Raw genomic sequence first — 20,262 nt, 5'->3', positions numbered from 1 at the left:
TGTCTGGTGTTTGGTGTTGCAATTCTCCAGCACGGAAGCAGCCGATTCGGATGCGGAGATGTTCGAGTTACCGACGCTGATCGCGTGAACATGGCTAGAGCCTGACCAAAGGCGTCACCATGATTGGCCTTGGTAACTTCGTCTGATCTCGACCTGCGGGACATCGCAGATCAACGATCCAGGCACAACAAATGTTGGAAAGGAGCCGAGCTTCCCAGCTCCAGGTCATCCTCAGCCGCGGTTCGTGCGCGTGTGGAGAGACAGCGACACGATCCCACCTGATCGGGCCCTTTCGGTCTCACTCTCTATCCCAGTCCCAGTTGAGCAAAAAAGGCGACACGGAGTCGGAGGAGGTCCACTGGTGTGGTGTGTCGCGTCACGATTCAAGCTGGGGAACCTCGTTGAGGAGCCTCAGCTACTCACGGCTGTCCAAACTCATCTACCTTTATAGTATCTCTCCCACGAACCTGTCCAGACTATTTCGTTACTTCACCAGTCAAACATACCCCTTCAGGGCGCCAAATGTCGTATCGCGGTCGACCCAGTAAAGGTTGTGAGCCTTGTAGGGCTCGGAAAGTCAAGGTGAATTTGCTTTCATCCACGTGTCTTGCTATCTGCCGGTGGCTAATCAGTCTATACACTCCTCTCCCATTCGTGGCTACGTTAGATGATCACCCAGAAGAGTGTCCGTCGTTTGCTGGGAAACGTCATTGACATCTGTGACCTAGTGCGATGAGACGAAACCGGCCTGTAACCGATGCACAAATTCGGACCACGAGTGCAAGTATCGCGATCAGGCAAACCTTCTCTTTCGGAATCAAACCGCGTTTGCTGCGCAGAGAGCCGAAGACCTATGGCGGAAAAGATTGAAGTCGCAGCAACGAGCATTCAGTGGGAACAGCCACAGCCAAAGGTCACCTCCAAGCGATAGCGTTTCACCAGCAGGGCGGAATCGTCACCCATCCATCAGCAGCACTCAACATCAGTCAGCAACTATTTATGAGGGGCATACAGATTTCTTTGATGGCACCGCGGCCATCTCCAAGTTCGACAATTTCACCATCGCACCGGAGCTGACGCCAGATCTTCGCCGCATAGCTTACGAGCGATTCTTGTACGACTTCGTTATACTTGAGTCACCAAACCACCCGTCGAATGAGCCGTCCGATGCTCTGTGGAGCTTCATCCCCGTGTTGTACAATAGAGCTGCGGAGGACTCATGTGTGGCGATCGTCGTCAACGCGGTTGCTTACGTCAATTTCGCAAACCGATGCAACGCACCTCAAGCTGCAGCACTTGGAGAAGAGTGCTTGGGCAGAGGCATGGTCCTGTTGTCTAAGATGATCGCGGACAAGACGCAAGCAATGTCTGATGAGGCCCTATGTTCCGTATATTTGATGGGCGTTTACGAAGTGCGTTGTCCTTTCAGGTACTTCGACTCGATACTGACAAAAATGCAGAACATCAACTCTCAGCAACGACAAGGGACCTACATCGCTCATTCGAACGGTGCGAACGCTTTGGTGAACATGCGTTCCATTGAACAGTTCTACAGTAATCCGGTCTCTGCCAGACTGTACGAGGTAGCATATGCCCAGATGGTAAATTCCCATTTTTCTTACAGTACATTAACCCTTTCATGCAGCTGATATCTTGGCAACAGCTGCTTGGTAACTTACATACCGGGAAGCCACCACCACTGCCTGTCAATGATGCGATCAATGTAAGGCAGCATCTGCCTAGCATGTATAACCAGACCGGTATCTTTGTGATGCAGCTCATTCATAGGGAAGCACGACTGCACGCCAAGTGGCATGAGATCAAACAAAGTGCAACTCCTCCCACTAATAGGAGAGATCTTGCGGAGCTTCTGCAAGCCGCGCTTGATTTGGATCAAAAATATCAGGCGTGGGAGGTAAACATACCCCTCATCTGGAGATATCGGTTCGAGCCCAATACACCAGAAGTCCGAGCGACCTACGATGGGAAGTGGCAGAGGCTTGTTCTTAGCAGTCGAGGCGCGCCAGAAGAGATTCACTCTTACTCCAACCTGAAGACATGCTGGGTGTGGGGCTTCTACCGCACAAGTCGTATCTTCTTGATTCGCGATCTGCTCGAGATCCTAAATTGGATGTTTCGACTGCCAGAGGCTAACCCCGTCACGGTAGCTCCTCTATCACCCAACTTCGCCAGTCCGTTCGCACTCGAGAACGAACTTGCGCCAGTCACTTTCGACAGCGCATCGCTACGCGTTCACCACTCGTTCGCCACCGTCCAACTCGTCAACATCATCGAGAAGAGCTGCTCCGCCATTCTCGCGAGCTTCACCGTTCCCGTATATGGCAAGTCGTACGAGGACGTTATGGGCATGCGAGGCTACGTCAACCTGTGGCCACTCGGTATCATGGATGCTGTATTACGATCGGGTCTGGTTCCAGACTCACAAGCGCCCATCAGCCCACCGAGTACTGGTCATCACTCGCCACAAACACATGAATCGCCTGCACCTGTGCCGGACGTACTGACGCAGAACATGCACCATCCATACCAGACGCCGCCATATCAAGGTCGAAGTCTAGAGAGCATTAAGCAGGAGGAGAAATTTCACCTACTGATCCCCGATGCTCCACATGAACGACAGCCTTTCTCTCATGGCCACACTGACTCGAATACAACACCAGTGTGGGATCCCGCTGCACCAAAAACGCACATCTTCGACTCCTCGACCCCACATCCATATGACCACCCTGTAAACCTACCGACATTGGAGTTCGGCATCACGAAGCCGAAAGGAATCGATGTTGTAGCCCGACGAGAGTGGCTGAATTGCGTGCTTTACTACACCGCGACAGATCTCGGCATCAAGGTGGGCATGTGTGTGCCTCTTACGGAGGGGTTATTGCCGACGGTCAAAGCGAAGGTCGATGCTGCTCTAGGACGGTAGTCTGAACTATTCAGCCGACTTGTACACACTTGAGCAAAGCTACATCCTTCTTTACTTCTACGCCAGCAACACATTGATCGATTATGTAGATAGTATGAATTTGTGCTTGTCGGCAGGTCTGGCACGTATACGTGACGGGGACATGGGACAATAAGTTAATGAGGCATACAAAAATAGTGAATGGAAGACTTAAATTCAATGTTAGTGTGCAACGTATGCCTTGTCTCTGTTTACAAGGCAGGAATTCGTGGTGGTGCTGAGTAGCAGTTTTCTAGCTCTTTCGTGACGCTTTCAGATCCACTGACAATCATCATCAGCATACAAGGATTCTGATTCGCCCATCCACAATATATGTGTACACGCCTCTAAGAAAGTGCTGCATGACTGGAAGAGCACTGTCCGTGACCATTACCGTGCAATGCTTGTTGTCTTGCGCATCGTGGCTTCCTCGCGGTGGTTCTGTGTCCTGATCTTTGATTGGTCGAACCCGCTGACGTAACGCACAGCCCAAAGTTTCCGAGCGTCGGAACTGCCACACCAACAGCTTCGACATCTACAAACATCAACAACTAAACGCGTGATACGTCCTCAGTCACTACCAAGGGCTCAATCATAACAATCGAAGCTATCCCTACAGTCAAGCAAGAGTTAGCAAAGGAAAACGTTTGAGAAGATGGATATCCGCCTCCTTCGCCCTAGCGACATCCCACACGTCCAACTCGCCAACATCACAAACTTGCCTGAGAATTACTTCTGCAAGTACTATCTCTACCATGCGATGAGCTGGCCGCAGTTGAGCTATGTCGCTGTTGATGTGAGTACAATTTCTTCTCTGGATGGTAAGGGCGATGCGGGGTTGTGAATGTCAAGAGTTGGAAGAGGGGGCGGGTGGAAAAGAGAAGAAATTGGCTTTCAAGAGCTGGAATGAATGCTGGGATAAGGCGGAGGGTTTGATGATGGGCACTCGTGTCTCGACGAAGGAGTAGGCCCTCAGCCAGCAGCACACACGCATCCCATGTTCAACCTGCAACATCCACCATTCTTGCAAACCTATAGATTCCGTTACAATTCCCACATCAATTCCCACCAGAACGAAAACTGACAAGCAAAGGTCTCCCGCCCCCCAAAGACACCCTATGACCCACCCAAGATCGTAGGGTACGTCCTTGCTAAGATGGAAGAAGAGCCCACCGACGGTATCCCGCACGGCCACATCACGTCGCTATCAGTCATGCGCACGCATCGTCGTCTCGGACTGGCGGAAAAGCTGATGCGTCAGAGTCGTACGTCTTCTGTTCCTATACAGTCTTACCTTGAACTCGTCACGTGTGCACCTAATTTCCCTCCCCACTCCAACTCCAATCCCCACCAGCTCTCAACTCGAACCACACATCTCCACCTCAAATCAATGGACAAGTATGTTGATATCCTGTAGAACGCGCCATGGCCGAAACCTTCGACGCCAAATACGTCTCCCTGCACGTCCGCATGTCCAACATCGCCGCCCTAAACCTGTACAAAGAAACCCTCGGCTTCTCCGTCGACAAGGTCGAAGCCAAGTACTACGCCGACGGCGAGGACGCGTACAGCATGCGCATGGACCTGACCAATATTCCCAGAGACTTCACTGAAGACGGAGACGCGAGTGAGGGCAAGGATGAGGGTGAGGCGGTTGGGAGCGAGAAGCTGCAGAAGGTGGCGATTGGGAGGCAGAGAGGTGTGGCGGATTTGGTCGAGGTCGTGGAGAAGAAGGAGGTTGCTGCTTAAGCAGCTAAGCTTCGTTCTTGGCGCCGAAGTTTGCAGCTTTGGTATAGAGAGGAAGACAGAGCTACTGATGATGAGATGGAGAGCATAGAGACTTTCGAGCATGGGGAGTGATCCGGTGCATAGCGATGGAGTGGCATGCGTGCTAGATTCGTGGAAACGAGCTGCTGATAGGAAAACCCGGAAAACCCGGTCATCAAGCACGTGTCCATTTTCACGACGCGCAGGCTATATAGATATATGAGGCAAGCGGGAACTTGTCGTCATCACGTGAATTCAGGCCTCGCTGTCTAGCATGTCAACTATGCAAAAACGCCATCGCTATGCAGCGACCCACACGGGTATCATAAACACCAACTCCTCCTCATAAAAGTCATAAACACGCCAGACATGCTCCCCAGCCAAGCTCTCCCTGGTGCTGATGCACAAGACCATCGCTACATCAGCCCTCCAAGCACAACCTTCCCTACACCTCCAACCTCTCCCCGAACCCCTTGTCGACAGCTCTCCTCAAACTCCCTCACCACACCTGCCAAGATGATCTTTCGCACTCTCGCGTCGGCCTTGCTGAACAAATCGCCCACTGTGCTCGGCACGCCCTGCCCGGCCAGCGTGACTGACTCGGGCGTGGAGAGCATACTCAGCATCTTCGCGTAGCAATCAATAAGCACATCGCACAGCGTCGCAAACGTGCTAAAAAAATCCGGATCGAACGGCAGACTCGGTGTCTGGAGGTAGAGATACGTCTCATTCGGGAGCAGATCGTCTGTGGGCGGCGAGTCCACACCCATCATACTCGCGTTGTCACTCCCAAAACTCGCTTGCGGTGTCGCCAGAGGAAAATCGCCGGCCGCTGAACTGCTGCGCCGGCCCTTTCCGCCCAAGTTTGCCCGCTTGAACATCTGCGGTATCCTCGCGCGGCTCAGGCTCGGCGCCGAGCCGTCGGTCGGGTGCATGGATTGGTACTGTTCGAACTCGAGGAGCAGGGCGTTGAGCGCGCGGAGGTAGTCGGCGGGCGAGTTGGCGTGCAGGTCGAGGATCGTCGGGAGGCTGAAGCCGAGGAGGAGGTACTGGGTTGCGCGCCGCGATTGGTTGCGGGGTGTGAAGGAGGGGAGGCGGCCGAGGTCGGTTTTGGAGAAGAGGAGCGTGTTGAACCAGTATATCCTGCCTTCATGACTGCGCTTTGTTAGTGATCAGGCAGGTGGGGAGGGTGGGGAGGGTGGGGAGGGTGGATGGGGGACGCACGCCTTGCGCAGATAGTCCAGGGTGGATATGCGCTTCGAGGCAAGCTCGTGGATGTGCTGGAATATGATGTTGGGGTTCGCGCCGCTGGGGACGGGTATGGGCGCTGCGGGCGCGAGGCCAGCGTTGCTCGCCTGCCGTTGTGCCTGCTGCACCTCCTTCTGGCTGGGCGGGTGCCGCAGCGGGATAGGGACGGCCATGCCGAAGGGAGTCTTGGGCTTGTCGAGGGCGCTCAAGGGCGTCTTGTCCGAGTGCTGCAGGCCGCCACCATCGGGCTTGACGTTGTCGCTGCTCTTGGCCTTGCTGCGCGAGAAGGTCGATATGGAGAGCGTCGGGCGCGAGGCAGATATGGGCGCCGCAGGAGGGACGCTCTTCTCGGGCGAGAGCGAGACGGAGTGCATGGTGGAGGCCGAGGGGTGCCTCTTATGGTGGGACGACGCGGCGCTCCGAAGGGACGTGCTGCGGCTCCTCCGCAACTGCAGCCCGATATCCCCTACGGTGCTGGAGATGCTGTGCCGGGAGCGCTTCTGTGACGTTGTCGGTGCTCTCGCGGGCGGATCGGATTGGCTGGCTAGAGGAGGGGTTGTGTCTGGCGGCGGCGCGGCGGGATTGTGCGCTTGAATAGGTGACGCCGGCGGCAGATAGAGCGTCGGTGGCACGTTGGAGCGCGAGGCTTTGTGTCTGCTCTTGCCGCCAAAGAAGGAGGGCCGTCTGCTGAAGACGCTGCTGCTGCTCGGTGGAGGAGGTTCCATGGCGCATTCCACGCCCAGGGCTGTGGAGACAGGCTCAGGGGCTTGTGTCGCAGGTATGCCTTATGCGGGGGGGGGGGGGGGACGGGGGGAGGGGGGGGGGTGTGTGCTTAGCGGCCGGGCATGGCTTCGACGATCGAGAGGTGCATCTATGTACAAAGTGCTCTATTATCCTTGAGCGCATGGAAACATGTCCGTGTATGTCGCGGGTGGAGAGGAGGAGATGCTTGCGGCCAGCGCGCGGATAAGACTCGCAGCGTCACAGTGGCTACGCGCGACACCAGAACTGCTGCACCAATGGAGCCCCCTACGCCGAGACGCAAGAACCATCGCGCGTGGGCGCAGAGGATGGCGGCCGGAGAGTCGAGCGCAGGCCCAGCCAGTGAAATCGGCGCAACACCGCAGACGCGAAGGGAGCCCTGCCGCCATCGCTTCCCAGCGTCCAGCGGTGGGCGCTGCCGTGCCGAGCGCCTGTGGCGTTGCCTGCACGCCCGCCCGCATGCACAGTCCCGCGGCTCTTGGACGTCGCTCGATCCACGGTTCGCATTGTTGACGATCGGTTGTTATCGCTTTCTGTCCTTCATCACCATGTCCAACCTGCAGCGCCGACAGAGCGCAAAGGTCTGCCTGCCTCCACGTCCCCACTTCCCGCTTCTCTGCAGTTTGGCGGTTCTAACGAGCGCAGGGAGAGTGGATTCCCACCGAGGGCGCCTGGCCCGTCGACCCGCAGGACGACGTCGACGTGTCGCAGGACCGCGTCTGGGTAGACGGCTGCTTCGACTTTGCCCATCACGGTAGGCCTGGCGCGGACCCTGCATTGGACCATCACTCACACTCTTGCTGCAGGCCATGCCGGCGCCATGCTGCAGGCCCGCCAGCTGGGCTCCGAGCTGCTCGTCGGCGTGCACTCGGACGAGGCCATCCTCGAAAACAAGGGCCCGACGGTCATGCGCCTGAACGAGCGCATGATGGCTGTCGAGGCCTGCCGCTGGGCCACCAAGGCCATCCCCCACGCGCCCTACGTGACGTCCCTGCCCTGGATCTCCCACTACGGCTGCCACTTTGTCGTGCACGGCGACGACATCACCTCCGACAGCGACGGCAAGGACTGCTACCGCTACGTCAAGGCTGCGGGGCGCTTCAAGGTTGTCAAGCGCACGCCGGGCATCTCGACGACCGACCTCGTAGGCCGCATGCTGCTGTGCACCAAGTCGCACTTCATACAGTCCCTCGAGAAGAGGCTCTCGGGTGACGAGGGCCCAGGAGGGGAGCTGGAGAGGCACAGGGAGGGAGAGGCTATGCTGCAGCGCATCAGGGACTATGCGACGGATGCCACCGGCCGAGCGCCTGGCTGCGACGTGTGGTACTGGCACGCCTCGAGACCGGCCAAGCTTCGCAGAACGACGACGAGCAACGCGACGAACGCTGCCTCGACCGAGCCGCGCCCCGGTGCAGCTAGCTCCCAGGCAGCCAGCTCGGCTTTCGGGCCCGTGAAGGAGGAGAAGGGTAAGTTTCACCAACTCGTGCAGGGCAAGGGTGTCAAGCCTGGCCAGGTCGTCGTCTACGTCGACGGCGGGTGGGATCTCTTCTCCTCCGGCCACATCGAGTTCCTGCGCAAGGTCACCGAGATCGAAGAGAACGCCGCAAAGGAGCGCGGGTGGTACACGGGAGAGGCCAAGGCAGACAGGATCTCCAAATCTGGCGAGGACTACGGACCAGTCTTCCTGATTGCAGGCATCCACGACGACGAGGTCATCAATCACTGGAAAGGCATCAACTACCCCATCATGAACATCTTCGAGCGCGGCCTGTGCGTGCTGCAGTGCAAGGTGCGACCATATTCAAACACTGCTTGAGACCCTGCTAAAACCATTGCCGCAGTACATCCACGCCGCCATCTTCGGCGCCCCCTTCTCCCTCTCCAAAGCCTTCCTCCTGACCCTCCCCTACGGCACCCCGATCGCCGTCTACCACGGCATCACCAAGTTCATGCCATTGACCTACGACCCGTACGCCGTCGCCAAGACGCTGAACATCTACCGCGAAGTCGCTAACCACGAATTCCAAAACGTCAACGCTGCGGAGATTGTTGCTAGGATCATGAAGAGCAGAGCGCTGTACGAAGAGCGGCAGAGAAAGAAGGGCGAGAAGGGCGTCAGCGAGGAAGCAGAGAAGATCAGGCAGGAGCTCGAGAGGGAGCAGAGGCGGAAGGAAGTCGAGGGTCAATTCGGCATTTAGTGCAAGGCGTCGAGGGAGATCAGAAGAGAATGAGTGGGCGTGCTTCTGCCCCTTCAACATCCGGCGATTAGCTAGCGTATCTTTATCTCCGCAATTAGCGCGTAACTTCGCGTCAAGCTCCAAACATCGTCATTCTGCAGCTCACTCGCTCTCAGTTCCACGACAAAGCTAACACCTCCGCCTCCCTTTTGCTCGCCAGCTGTTGTATACTCGTCGACGTCCTGAGACCGTCAGCGCCCATACAACCTAGCCATGGCCCCGCCAAAACGCATGAGCGACATCCTCGCATCCTCCTCCATCGACACACGCATAACCTCCACATCCATACCCACCGCAGTGCCATACTCGAGCGAAGGCCCCACACTACCCATCATCGGCGCGACGAGCGAGCACAGCACCAAGGTACCAGGGAACGGCAAGAAGCGCAAGCGTACGACGTCCGACGAATCCGCGAAGCCGAACAAAGCTGCAGCTGTAGAAGGGAAGGAGCAAAGTACGAGAGAGGGGGTGATGACGAACCATCCGAGCCTGTATGAGCCGTGGGTGTTGTTGGAGGGGAAGGAGGGGAAGGCGATAGAGGCGCGAGGGACAGAAAACGTCGTACCTATCGTGTACAGCAGGAACCAGAATGTCAAGTCCGGCATCACAAAGCTACTCCGCTACCTCGACTTGCAAACGAACGACAAGGGCGGTGATTTACCTGCGGCGCTGAAAAGTGATGAAGGCATAATTGCGGTGTCAGCGCAGGGCGAGGGAACGGTTAAGTTGGTGGGGATTGTGGATATGGTGAGGAGGATCGCTGGCAAGGAGACACAGAAGAAGGGGAGCGGTGCGAACCAGGCAGAGGAAGGAGAGAAGTGGTACATGTACACTGTGCTTAGTAGTGTTGTTGTGCCGCGCAAAAGAAGCACGGAGAGCGGTGCACAGAATGATGCAGACGAGGCACAGGAGGAAAACGAAGGGGACGTCGATGTTATGGATGTCGACAGGGGAGATGGGGCTGTGAAGGAGACAGTAAAGAGCAGTAAAGGGGAGGGAGAGATGAGGAAGGTGGCTGTGCTTACGGTCTGGATGACGAGGAAGAGGATATCGGTTTTCAGGGATGCGTTCGGAGAGCAGGAGTTTGTGGTACACAAGACCGAGTCTTAAGCGGCCGAATCACGGCCGAGAGGCACAAAATGCAGCATCGACCCGCTCTTGAAGAGACTGGCAATCGACGACAGACCGAGTATTACGAGGATTTTCAAGACAAGGTCCCGCTAGTAGTATGACCACCATGGATAACCGAGTGGGAGGAGGTGGGGTGGCTGCGGCGTATTGTCTTGTTTTCTGTAGGGTACTGTTCTGTCTGGTGGAGTACAGTAGCGTCCACCAGGGGACCTACCTGCCTACCAGGTCGCTGGCCACACTCACAGCATGAGGCCCCAAGCCTTCCTTCCACCAACCTGGACTGCAACCACATCTCGTTAACAAGGATTTTCATTGTTCGAATTGTCACTCAATTGGTGCGTACACCCAAACCAGCTTCTTCGTACAATGTCGGATTCTATCTGTAATGGGGTATGCTTGTCGACCGCCTGCGTGCACGCAACATCATGCGAGCTCCATCTATCTGTTCGCAACTAGACTACGTCAGTCTGCATTAACACCGTGTCTCCTGGATTGTCTGACACTAGCGCTCCGATCTTGCATCTGACCCTCTAGGTGCCTGTCCAGCAACAGCACCAGCCTTGAAAGTTTTCAGCCATATATGTCCGTAGAGGTGTGCGTCTACCTAAAGTATGCCGACAAATCCACTACGAATCGCAACCATTCGTTGCAGGCTTTACCACATTTGCTACTCAGGAATCTTGCACTTTCGGCGACCTGGACATGACTTTAGACGCCGACAAGCGCCATTTCGACAACATATGAAGGCTGTATCTGCCACATCCTATTGCCTCGTATATGGGAGAGCATAGGAGGGCAGCGGCCTTTTTTTTTTTGGCAGAGACTGGAAGATGGACGAGTATATGATGAGTGCACGGAACTGTTTTCCCTTGGTGGAATGTGTTGTGCTCCCCAACTGTGTGAGATTCAGGGAGTACGGTGCATTGATGCGTGAGTATTTTGATAAGCCGGACCTGAGAGTGGAGTTTGAATGAGAAGCCTGAGACTTCTGATGGACATGGGTAAGGAGGTATGGGAATTGAACAGCGGAGGAGTGGAGTGCTCGGTTAGACTGGGGCGTGAAGCAATATCTACACTAGGAAAGAGCTAAACACCAGAAAGTGCGCACCCCTCTAGATCTTTACGACCAACGAGTTTCTGTAGTTACATCATCCCGCACCTTCACTCCACTCCAACCAATTTTTCGTCACATATAAATGAGAGCGAGTGCGCGCTCGGCACTAACTCAGGTACTTCACCTCCAGATCTTGTTGCGTTGTCGTGGCGTGTTATTGCTTGAAGTCGAAGGTAATACCACTCTTTGATCAGGTTGAAAGGACGTCGTCTTACATCACATGCAAACAGTACATAGATGAAGACGCAGCTCTCAGAACAGCCTTTCCCGCCACCTTCCCTCTCTTCCTGCAGCCTCATAACACTTGTCTCTTCTTCTACACAAGCCGATCGTGACAGTTCCACAACAACGTCCATTTCCACCTACGATCCGGAGCTCTTAACTTGCGAGTCCGATGGCAAGTCACTGGTATCCAAGCTTTCTAAGCAATTTACCAACAGCGTTAAGGCAAATCAGAAAGCCTCGATTTTTTTATGCCCTACCGCCGAGTTGCGCAATAGGATTTACAACCTCGCTTTTGAATCAGGCTCAGTTCGTATTGAATACCGACGCCTTCAACAGCCCTGCTTCCCTACCGGGAGGATTTCAGTATCCCCACCTCCACTTACCTTGCGAGCAAACATACGTCTGCCTCATACGTGTCGACGAATCTACCACGAAACAACGGGTTCGACGGGAAGCTTTACAGAAAGCCTCGCCCTTGAAGTTCTCACGGACTTCAACAAGTGGAGTAAAACAGTTGATGAAAGCACCCACTCTTTCGATGCCGTTCAGACGATTGAGATCTCAACATCCATGGGTCATTATATGGTGCTGTTGTTGGAGAACACCGCATTCGGGGCTAAGGATGATGGATTCAACTTGGTAAGGAGTATGTTCCCGTCCATGAGGCGTGTAGTCCTCTCCCATCAGTCGCGTGAGAAACTCGCACAGGACAGAGCTACTCGTCTCATGCGCATCCTTATCGACAAGCCTGGCCTCCAGGTAGTCTACGCCGGGATCATTTGAGGATCGGGCAGGGAAGGGTGAAAAAGGATCTAGCTATCAATGAACACAACCTTTCGAGGTGTCGGAGGCGTTAGCACACTACATGAGGTTATTGGGGAGAGATCCCGGTGGCTGGGCTAGAAACGAGGTTGACGATGCAAGGAGCATACTCCCGTTTCTGAGGTGCGTGGGCAGCCCTGTCAATATGCACAAGACAGTTGGCCACGAGGTTTGAACTCGTGAGCTACGCGAGTTCTTCGACAGGGCTAACCTTCAGGTTATTTATGCTCAAGAGCTGCATGTAGTCGATGGGGCGAAAGATGGAAGATCCAGCTACACACAGTTGTAGATCATGACTCCAGATCGGCAGTTTAGTTCAACGAATGACTTCTGTTGTCTGCAGTCGTGGAAGTTGTACCGCAATAAGTCTTCTCTCTTCCCTTCTTGGCTCCGATCACAATGTGACTTCAATTGATCCCATCAACTTTTTCAAGTTATTTTTCTGAAGATTCTGACCGCGGGGAAGCAAAATGCTTGCCGAAGTGTTCGTGCGAGTGAAGGTGAAGACGAATATTTCGCTAGGGCCCCACTTCCCTGCCACCTTCCTCCTTCCTTCCTTCCTCTTCTTCTGCACAACTCAACCGCCATGGCTCACACAAGAAAACCATCGACCACGCGCAAGCTCACAGCTGACGAGCGTGATCGGATGTAAGTAATCCCTAGGCCTTCTACAGCGTCTGTCACCGATCAAATTGCATTGTAGCAACGAGCGCAATCAAATTGAGTCGCCGCTTCTACGCCTACCCCCTGAACTACGCAATTAAATCTATAACTTCGCGCTCGAGTTTGCGACAGTGCGACTGGTGTCTGCTGACCCGCAATGTTACGGATTTTCATGTGTGGATTTGCGTCTGCCCTAAGTCTGTCGACAGATCCACCGCGAGACAAAGCCTGTCCGTGAAAGCTACACTACACTTCACCTTAGAGGAGCATGTCACTACAAAACCCTACAAGACCTACTCCACAAAATGGGACATTACTTCGGCGCCGTGCAGGAACTTACGATCACAATGCGTATGATTACGTGGATTTTTGACTGGACCGGATTCTGAACACGAGAAGCACGGGTCGATGCTGCGGGTCAGTTCGATGCGGCTCATCGAACTTTCCGGTCCCTTGAGTGCGTTCTCCTTGACAATGGGAAGCGTCACAAGCACGAGACTCGTGCTATGCGCACCTTTGGCAAGCCGAATCTTGAGGTCGTGCATACGATGTCCGGAAGAAGCAATGGGAGTTGAGCAGATAAATGAAGACTGATATCAGACTTTTACTAAGCTCGCGTGCCTTTGCCTTTTCGGGGCACGGCAGATCTCATGTACCTCTCCGTTCAATCTTACAAACAACTCCGCTCGTCAAGTTGAAACTCGCATTGAATGCAGTCCACTCCTTCTCCGGTGGCATGCTGATCGTGAACCGACGCAGAATCTCAGGCACAATCTTGTAGATCTCCGCCATAGCCAACTGTCACAAATTGTCAGCATCTCATCCCACCATCCTTTGTCCAACTTAGCTGAAAACCTGCACGGAACACTCACATTTTGTCCTGTACACGTCCTCGTCCCGGCTCCAAATGTCAGTATAGCCGAGTTCATTCTTCTCAATTGCTCCTTATCAGCCTCCAGCCAGCGCTCCGGTCGAAAAATCCCCGCATCTTCTCCAAAGAGCCCGGTGTCGCGATGCACAACGAATGGATTGATACCCACCCTATACCCTGCAGGGACAAAAAAGCCATTCGGAAGCTGAAGACCTTGAGCTGGCGCGTACCGCGGCATGATGACCTGGAAGCTTGGCCACACGCGCGCTGCTTCTTTGCAAACCGCCGTGAGGTAAACAAGGGTTGTGACTTGGGAATGCTGGGCGGGGTGGGTGAGGGTGCCGTTGGCGTAGGCGGAATCGATTTCGGCGGTGAGTTTGGCCATCACGGAGGGGTGTTTGAGGATGTGGTAGATGATTGCGCGGAGACCGCCTGCTGTGCTGTCGGCGCCAGCTATGACAGCGACCCACATCTCGCCTGTGACTTCGTGATGCGTGATCTCGATCTTCTCGCCCTTTTTCTCGGTGATGTCCAGGAGCCGAGTGAGCATGTCGTGGCGTTGAGAGTCGTCGGACTTCCTCGCCATGGCTTCCTCGGTTTCTCGAACCGCAGTCTTGCGAATATCATCAACTGCCAGAACGGCCCGAAGAAGAGAGGGTACCACAGCAGCGATCACCATAAGAATAGACCGCGCGTAAGCCGGCGCCATCGAAACCACGGACAGGAACGGCATTGCTTTGTGCACCGCAGCTATGTATCCGCCATAGTCACTGCTTGTCTCCAGAAACCCGAACGGCTTTCCAAAGAACACAGACCCAATGTTGTCGTAAGCATACATCTCCAGCCAAAGCCCAAGATCCACATCTTCCTTTCTTTCCACAAACCCATCAAGGCGGTCGAGAAGCATAGCAACGTTTTGATCCATCTGTACCTCATTCTTCAGGATGCTGGTTAATGAGTACACAGCGCCAACGACCCGGCGATAAGCAGTGTGTTTCTTCTCGTTGGTGATGGTGAACATGTCGATTTGAGACTTGAGACCTGCGCCTTTCCAGGCATGATACCAGTCCGTCTTCTCGAGGGGTCTGCTGAGGCGGTAGATGAGAGAGACGCCATCTGGCTTCGAATAGGAAAGCTCGTTAGGTGCGATGCGAATGAGTGGTCCATATCTAAGATACTATGTCAGCTAAGCGTACTCTGGGAAAGGTCTCAAACTGACTTCTCGTGAAGTGCTACTTGAGCTAATTGGTAGTCGCCGCGAAACATGCGATACATGAGCCATGTTCGTGATAGAGAGGCCCAGACTGGACCGGGGACTTTGGCGAGGGGGTGAAATGTGCGACTGTAGACTAGCCATATGAGCCAATACGCGACCAGCACAGTGCCAGCTTGAACTGCTAGGGTCAAGGCGCTGCCTTCAAGAGCGCCGAGGAGTAGCTTCATGGCCGCTGAAAGATGGAGGTTGTCGAGACAAAAACTCACGGGGTGGGGGAAATTGTAAATGTATGAAACCTGTCAGCAGTCTCCGACCTACCTGTCCTGATGCGGCACAATATCTAGCCTTGCGGCCAATTGAAAGTGCTATATGCACATCTTCTTGAAGTTATCCACGATATACCCATGCCTTGCATATGCAGGAGCACGCCTGATTCTGAGCGTGGGTGCACAGTCAAGTCCTCAATAGTGTGATGCCCGCCAGTTGACGAGGATCGTTGTATGCCGAAGTCAACAACTGGGATGATCTTTTCAAGGTTCAGTCAGTGTTTCCGTGGCTTGTCAACCGTCGAGAACAAACTCTGTGGCATCGTCAGCGGGGCACCTCTTCGATATAGGGCCTGGGACCCATACAGGCATTTCAATTGCCGTCTCCACACCGTGAGTTTTGCCGACGTTCGATAGGCGGACAACGCAGGTTTAGCACTGAGCTATCCAGGTACCGAATCCTTCGCGTTGCACAACAGGCATCTAGTCAGATTGATGAGCACTTTCCATAGCCCTCGTGTTGTCGCATGTAGGTCCTCGATCACTTCTAGAGTCAATCGCAGGGCTGCCGTACGGTGTTCGCGGCAAGTGATCGAGGCAACCCGGGCAGAAGGTCCGGCCTACAGACCTTGTGAGTGCAAAATGGGCACTTCAATTGCTACATGACTGCAAGTGTGTCGAGCCAGACGAAGCTGATGATGAAGAGTAGTGGTGTTGACGAGTTTAATGGTGGTGGAAATGCCCAAGAAACCGAAACCAAGCAACCGCTGACGTCATTCTCCAAAGCTTGTTCCTAGATTGTCACTTCACGACCTCCATCAAATAGCATGGCCATCGCGCTTATTTGCAGCTCAACAACTACATGAATCTCTTGAACAGAATTTCGTGGTTGAAGCCGTAAGCAAGGCCTCGATGCGACATTGTCCTATCACGCTCCACCTACCGTGCCCGTGCTCGCAACGCGCACGGGCACGCAACGCGCAACTCACCACTTTCACAGGCACGTCAAAATGAGGCTGTACAACCACATACAATAGTTATTATTGCAAGAAATTTTGATGGAGTACTCTGTAGACCTATGTGACAGAATCCTCTCATATAAAACGTGCAGGCAGAGTTGACGTTTGGCTGCAGCAGGTGGTTGTTGTGGGAGCCTCCCAGGGCAGGCTAGGGGGACTGGGCAACTACACACAGCAGCAGCACCACCACACCTCTTAGTTGTTCTTAACTGCAATTGGCTTGAAGCCTTGTGCTTGCCTCTTTGGGGCAATTGTATAACTTGCATCACAAACAAGTTTGTGATGCTCTTTCTCAGCCTTGCGCTGAGCAACTTCTGCAGCCTTTGCAGCTGTTACGATCCATGAACAACTTGCAAAACAACACTGAACAAACAGGACTACGCAACGAGACGAGAGCAGCCAAGGAACTGCAGTATCGATTGACCGAGCTGTGAAGCCGCGTCAGTGATACCCAGTATAATCAACACTCGCAATATCTGTTATACAAACTGAGATTGTACGAAAAGGACTGCAGTGGATACAACGTGGATCTCGTACACAAACAATCATCATGGACTCATATACCAACCCACTTGCAGAGGACCCACGTCAACAACAATCAATAGGACACCGAGGACCAAGTATTGAGGTCACATCAACAATGCTCGATTGGACCAAGTATCAAGTCACTGACAATACTTGATATAAGCAGTACAATCAATCCTCCTGTCAAGTATATAAGCAAGTAGACACGCTGCCCTTATGGCATCGTGTTCAACCTCATCAGTCAACTTTGCTATTGGAATCTCACCTGCTCTCAAGCCAGACAGTATACTCTGTATCACTCATTGCAACCAGTCGCCATGGTCTTTGACTAGACAACTACCCCCTGATTATCACGGCGGTTTATCACAGTCAAACCTCTGCCGCTCCGAGCCCGCTCAGTGATAACCAACCTCTGACGGCTTTCTGTACCTCTGCTCATCCCCGAGAGCCAATCGAATAGTGTCTACGAGCTTTGCTTAAGACACGACTTCAACACAATGCTGCTACAGCTGCTCAGCGTCTCAGATATGCCCGTGAGGGTCGAAACTTCAACTGGAAACGGTGCCTTGTCAGGTTCAGTGATGAATGTTCAGTCCAACATGGCTCTAGAAGGGATACTGAGTGGTCCTTTGGCTATCCTGATGAGAAATTTGGCCATAACAAAGTCACAGAGGTGACTACTGATCGTGGGAGCCAACAGATGGTATGGGCATCAATATGGATCACACCTGGTGGTAGAGTTAGTCGGTCACCTCTAGTGATCATGGAGAAGGACTACACTTCAAAGGGTCAGGGGTATACAAGCCAGTCCTATATCAGAGTACTCGAACAAGGCCTTATCCCTTACTACCAGCCAGGAGATTGATTTCTGCAAGACAATGCTCGTGTAACGGGGTTATGGTGCTGTAGTGAAGTAGGCTGTCACGTGTCGGGACGATGGCGCTAACCCATCGGGACGCTAGCGTGGTACGGGCGAGAGCGCATAGATAATCGGGCACACAATGGCCAGGGAACGGTAGCAATTAATCTTAGGGGACCACCCCCCCATTGTTACTAAGCTCGCTGTCACAGATACCCTTACAGCTCGAATCCATACATCAAAGGCAACCTCAGAGTATCTAGAGAGCCATGGGATATGGACTGTCAAACACCCAGCATACTCACCCGACCTCAACCCTATTGAGCACATGTGGTGGGCCTTGAAAAGGATTGTTCATCTTACCTACCCTGAGCTAGATCATATTGGTAATTCTCAAGAGGGCTGGGACAAGTTTTGTGGGGCATTGAAAGAGGGGTGGCTTGCTATACCTGACACGCTTGTGCGCAATCTTATTCATAGCATGCCACACCGCCTTCAGGCAGTGGAATAAGCGCATGGCTACCAGACAAAATATTAGCTTTTTGCGAATAAAATTGGCTACAAATTATTATATTTGGTCTACTATTGATGGTGCAAGAGGTGGTTGAAGTAAGGGTGTGAATGTTGGTGGGGTGGCTTGTGCTCGTTTGGCGAACAAATTACTTTCCTAGTACTGTAAATGGGCGTTGGACAGGCGATGTGGAAGATAGTGGCAGCAGGGTCTTGGTAGTCCGCCGCATGAGGCTAAAAGAACTGGAGCGTGTTGTTTTGGGCAAGTGCAAGCCCTGGACAGGCCGCAAGAGCGACGATGGATTTGAACATGTTGCTGTTGAAAGATTTGAGAAGCCGCTCAGTGTTGTGGAACCCGAAGGCAATGCGATCGTTCTTGAACGCTGTAGCTGCTGGAAGTAACAACACGGTTGAGGGAGGCCCCAGACTCTTAAATCGAGAGACAAGGCATCTTCAAAGCTTGTCCAGCACCCGCGGATTGTATACAAGGAGTAGCGGACGGTACTGTAGCACGGTGAACGTTGGAAGGATCGTGTTGCTAGTCCGTGTTTGTTGACGGCCTCGATGTACCTGGCTCTAGCACGTATGGGGTAAACGAGATTGTGTCGTGAAATGCCTGATCCTTTATCCAGGCAGGCTGCAGAACTCCCTACCAGAGCCATAGCAGTGTGCAGAGATTTATAGATGGGGCTTCTAGCACAGAAAGCACTGGACCAATTGGTTGATTGTGAATGCTGATGTCGATATTGTTCGGCTGCGATGTGCGTGACGCTTCCAAGGTCCCAAGGTTGGACCATCCGCATTGTAAGGCCGCGCTAGTTTGGACTTGCGGCACGGATCAAAATACTTTCATCTACCACCCCACAAAGCCGCGCGACGGTTCTGGCACGTGAGATATTCGCGAGATCGACTGGTCACTTCAAAATGATTCCATGTGCTCGACCCTCTGTTGCCAGGTCAAATTCCGGAGAGGAATGAGGCGATCATGATTTGTCAACAATATTCATACCTCGTCTTTCTCGCAACTTGCAGCTTAAACAAGGCGACTTTGAACCTTTCGTATTTGGCAGTCATGCCCCACTTAATAGGGGGCTCGGTAAGGCCACCAATGAGGCTCATCTCGGTAACTGTCCAGATTAGGCTTGGCTCCACTACACTAACCACATCACAACGCGATACGAACTTTCTCACAATGCCGGATGTTGGTCATGAATAAATATTGACGGCGTTTACACTAGAAGCCGGTGTTCCGAGATGTATAGAAGTCGCTACCCACAGCGAAGGTATCGAGAATCTTGAGGACATCATCTCGGACAGAACCATATCTGTCATCCCCTAGGATTCACCGGAGACTCCGCCCGTATCTGTGAGATAGCTTTGTAGCGGATCACAAATCGCATCAATAATGGCTTCGTTCCAGCATGGCAGGGTCATACACCTCTCCACTCTTACAGTACCAGCCACAATAATACCAACGACGACCTACGCCTTCACATACACAACTGCTAGCTACCCTTCCTCGGGCATCGAAGCCACAGCATCGTTCACCACACCTTCCTTTTCCCCCACCCAGGCACCATTTGCTGCTCGGCAGGAATGCTGCAACCCTTGGTCTTCAATATCTCAAAATCCCAGAAGTCAAAATGCATCGTGCGCGATCAGCAATTCAGCATGCGAAAACCCGCACGCTTTCTGGAACTTGTATGCATGCTGCAATGGTGCCGAGGTGAAAGAAGCCGGAGAAAGTGAACCTGGCGAGTTCAATGGGTGTCAAGCGACCTGTGACGCCGTGGGACAATCATGGCAGGACTTGATGGGGTGTTTAGAAAGGAGCGTGAAAGTGGTAGTGTGCAAGCCAGATGACAGTGAGATTAAGGGTGGCAGAAGTACGTCTGTGACGAGTGTGGAGGCGCCAACAACTATCAAAAGTAGCCCATCTCTCAAGAGCGTGTCTGATTGTTGGAAGGCAGGATCAGATGGCGTTCTTCATGCCAATTGCGTTCCTACAGTGAATTCCACCGCCAGCAGTACTTCAACGTATGCAGGAGCGGTGAGCAGGCTAGAC

The 20,262-nt window shown here is 53.5% G+C and overlaps 7 protein-coding genes across 7 annotated transcripts; 5 read left to right on the top strand and 2 right to left on the bottom strand.

Moving 5' to 3' along the window:
• Positions 1 to 728: 728 nt before the first annotated feature.
• On the top strand, positions 729 to 2,944 carry BU25DRAFT_352660 (uncharacterized protein; the record flags this gene model as incomplete). The annotated part of the gene is made up of 3 exons (XM_033703419.1): positions 729 to 1,412; positions 1,461 to 1,601; positions 1,664 to 2,944. Coding segments are annotated over 3 exons (2,106 nt in total), but the record flags the coding sequence as incomplete, so codon positions are not given.
• A 556-nt stretch (positions 2,945 to 3,500) lies between these two features.
• On the top strand, positions 3,501 to 4,919 carry BU25DRAFT_415380 (acyl-CoA N-acyltransferase). Its single transcript, XM_033707528.1, has 3 exons — positions 3,501 to 3,758; positions 4,056 to 4,227; positions 4,380 to 4,919. The coding sequence occupies exons 1-3, from the start codon at positions 3,618 to 3,620 to the stop codon at positions 4,709 to 4,711; spliced, it is 645 nt and encodes a 214-aa protein (XP_033556413.1). The 5' UTR covers positions 3,501 to 3,617; the 3' UTR covers positions 4,712 to 4,919.
• Positions 4,920 to 4,923: 4 nt separating this feature from the next.
• BU25DRAFT_443273 (uncharacterized protein) lies at positions 4,924 to 6,775 on the bottom strand. Its single transcript, XM_033709349.1, has 2 exons — positions 5,954 to 6,775; positions 4,924 to 5,884 (listed from the first exon to the last, which is right to left on the bottom strand). The coding sequence occupies exons 1-2, from the start codon at positions 6,700 to 6,702 to the stop codon at positions 5,146 to 5,148; spliced, it is 1,488 nt and encodes a 495-aa protein (XP_033556412.1). The 5' UTR covers positions 6,703 to 6,775; the 3' UTR covers positions 4,924 to 5,145.
• A 512-nt stretch (positions 6,776 to 7,287) lies between these two features.
• BU25DRAFT_495159 (ethanolamine-phosphate cytidylyltransferase) lies at positions 7,288 to 9,039 on the top strand (the record flags this gene model as incomplete). Its single annotated transcript, XM_033711835.1, has 4 exons — positions 7,288 to 7,320; positions 7,385 to 7,493; positions 7,546 to 8,528; positions 8,581 to 9,039. 4 exons carry the CDS (start codon positions 7,288 to 7,290, stop codon positions 8,935 to 8,937), a joined length of 1,482 nt encoding a protein of 493 aa, XP_033556411.1. The 3' UTR covers positions 8,938 to 9,039.
• Positions 9,040 to 9,076: 37 nt separating this feature from the next.
• On the top strand, positions 9,077 to 10,133 carry BU25DRAFT_213073 (uncharacterized protein). Its single transcript, XM_033701229.1, has one exon. The coding sequence runs from the start codon at positions 9,190 to 9,192 to the stop codon at positions 10,084 to 10,086; it is 897 nt and encodes a 298-aa protein (XP_033556410.1). The 5' UTR covers positions 9,077 to 9,189; the 3' UTR covers positions 10,087 to 10,133.
• A 3,446-nt stretch (positions 10,134 to 13,579) lies between these two features.
• Positions 13,580 to 15,245, bottom strand: BU25DRAFT_434941 (cytochrome P450; the record flags this gene model as incomplete). Its single annotated transcript, XM_033708885.1, has 3 exons — positions 13,580 to 13,729; positions 13,804 to 14,971; positions 15,022 to 15,245. The coding sequence occupies 3 exons, from the start codon at positions 15,243 to 15,245 to the stop codon at positions 13,580 to 13,582; spliced, it is 1,542 nt and encodes a 513-aa protein (XP_033556409.1).
• Positions 15,246 to 19,602: 4,357 nt separating this feature from the next.
• Positions 19,603 to 20,209, top strand: BU25DRAFT_425822 (uncharacterized protein; the record flags this gene model as incomplete). The annotated part of the gene is made up of 2 exons (XM_033708376.1): positions 19,603 to 20,083; positions 20,130 to 20,209. 2 exons carry the CDS (start codon positions 19,603 to 19,605, stop codon positions 20,207 to 20,209), a joined length of 561 nt encoding a protein of 186 aa, XP_033556408.1.
• Between the last annotated feature and the right edge of the window lie 53 nt (positions 20,210 to 20,262).

This window comes from Macroventuria anomochaeta (genome assembly GCF_010093625.1).
Source record: "Macroventuria anomochaeta strain CBS 525.71 unplaced genomic scaffold BU25scaffold_46, whole genome shotgun sequence".
NCBI lineage: Eukaryota > Fungi > Ascomycota > Dothideomycetes > Pleosporales > Didymellaceae > Macroventuria > Macroventuria anomochaeta.
This window is presented reverse-complemented; position numbering and strand designations above follow the sequence as displayed.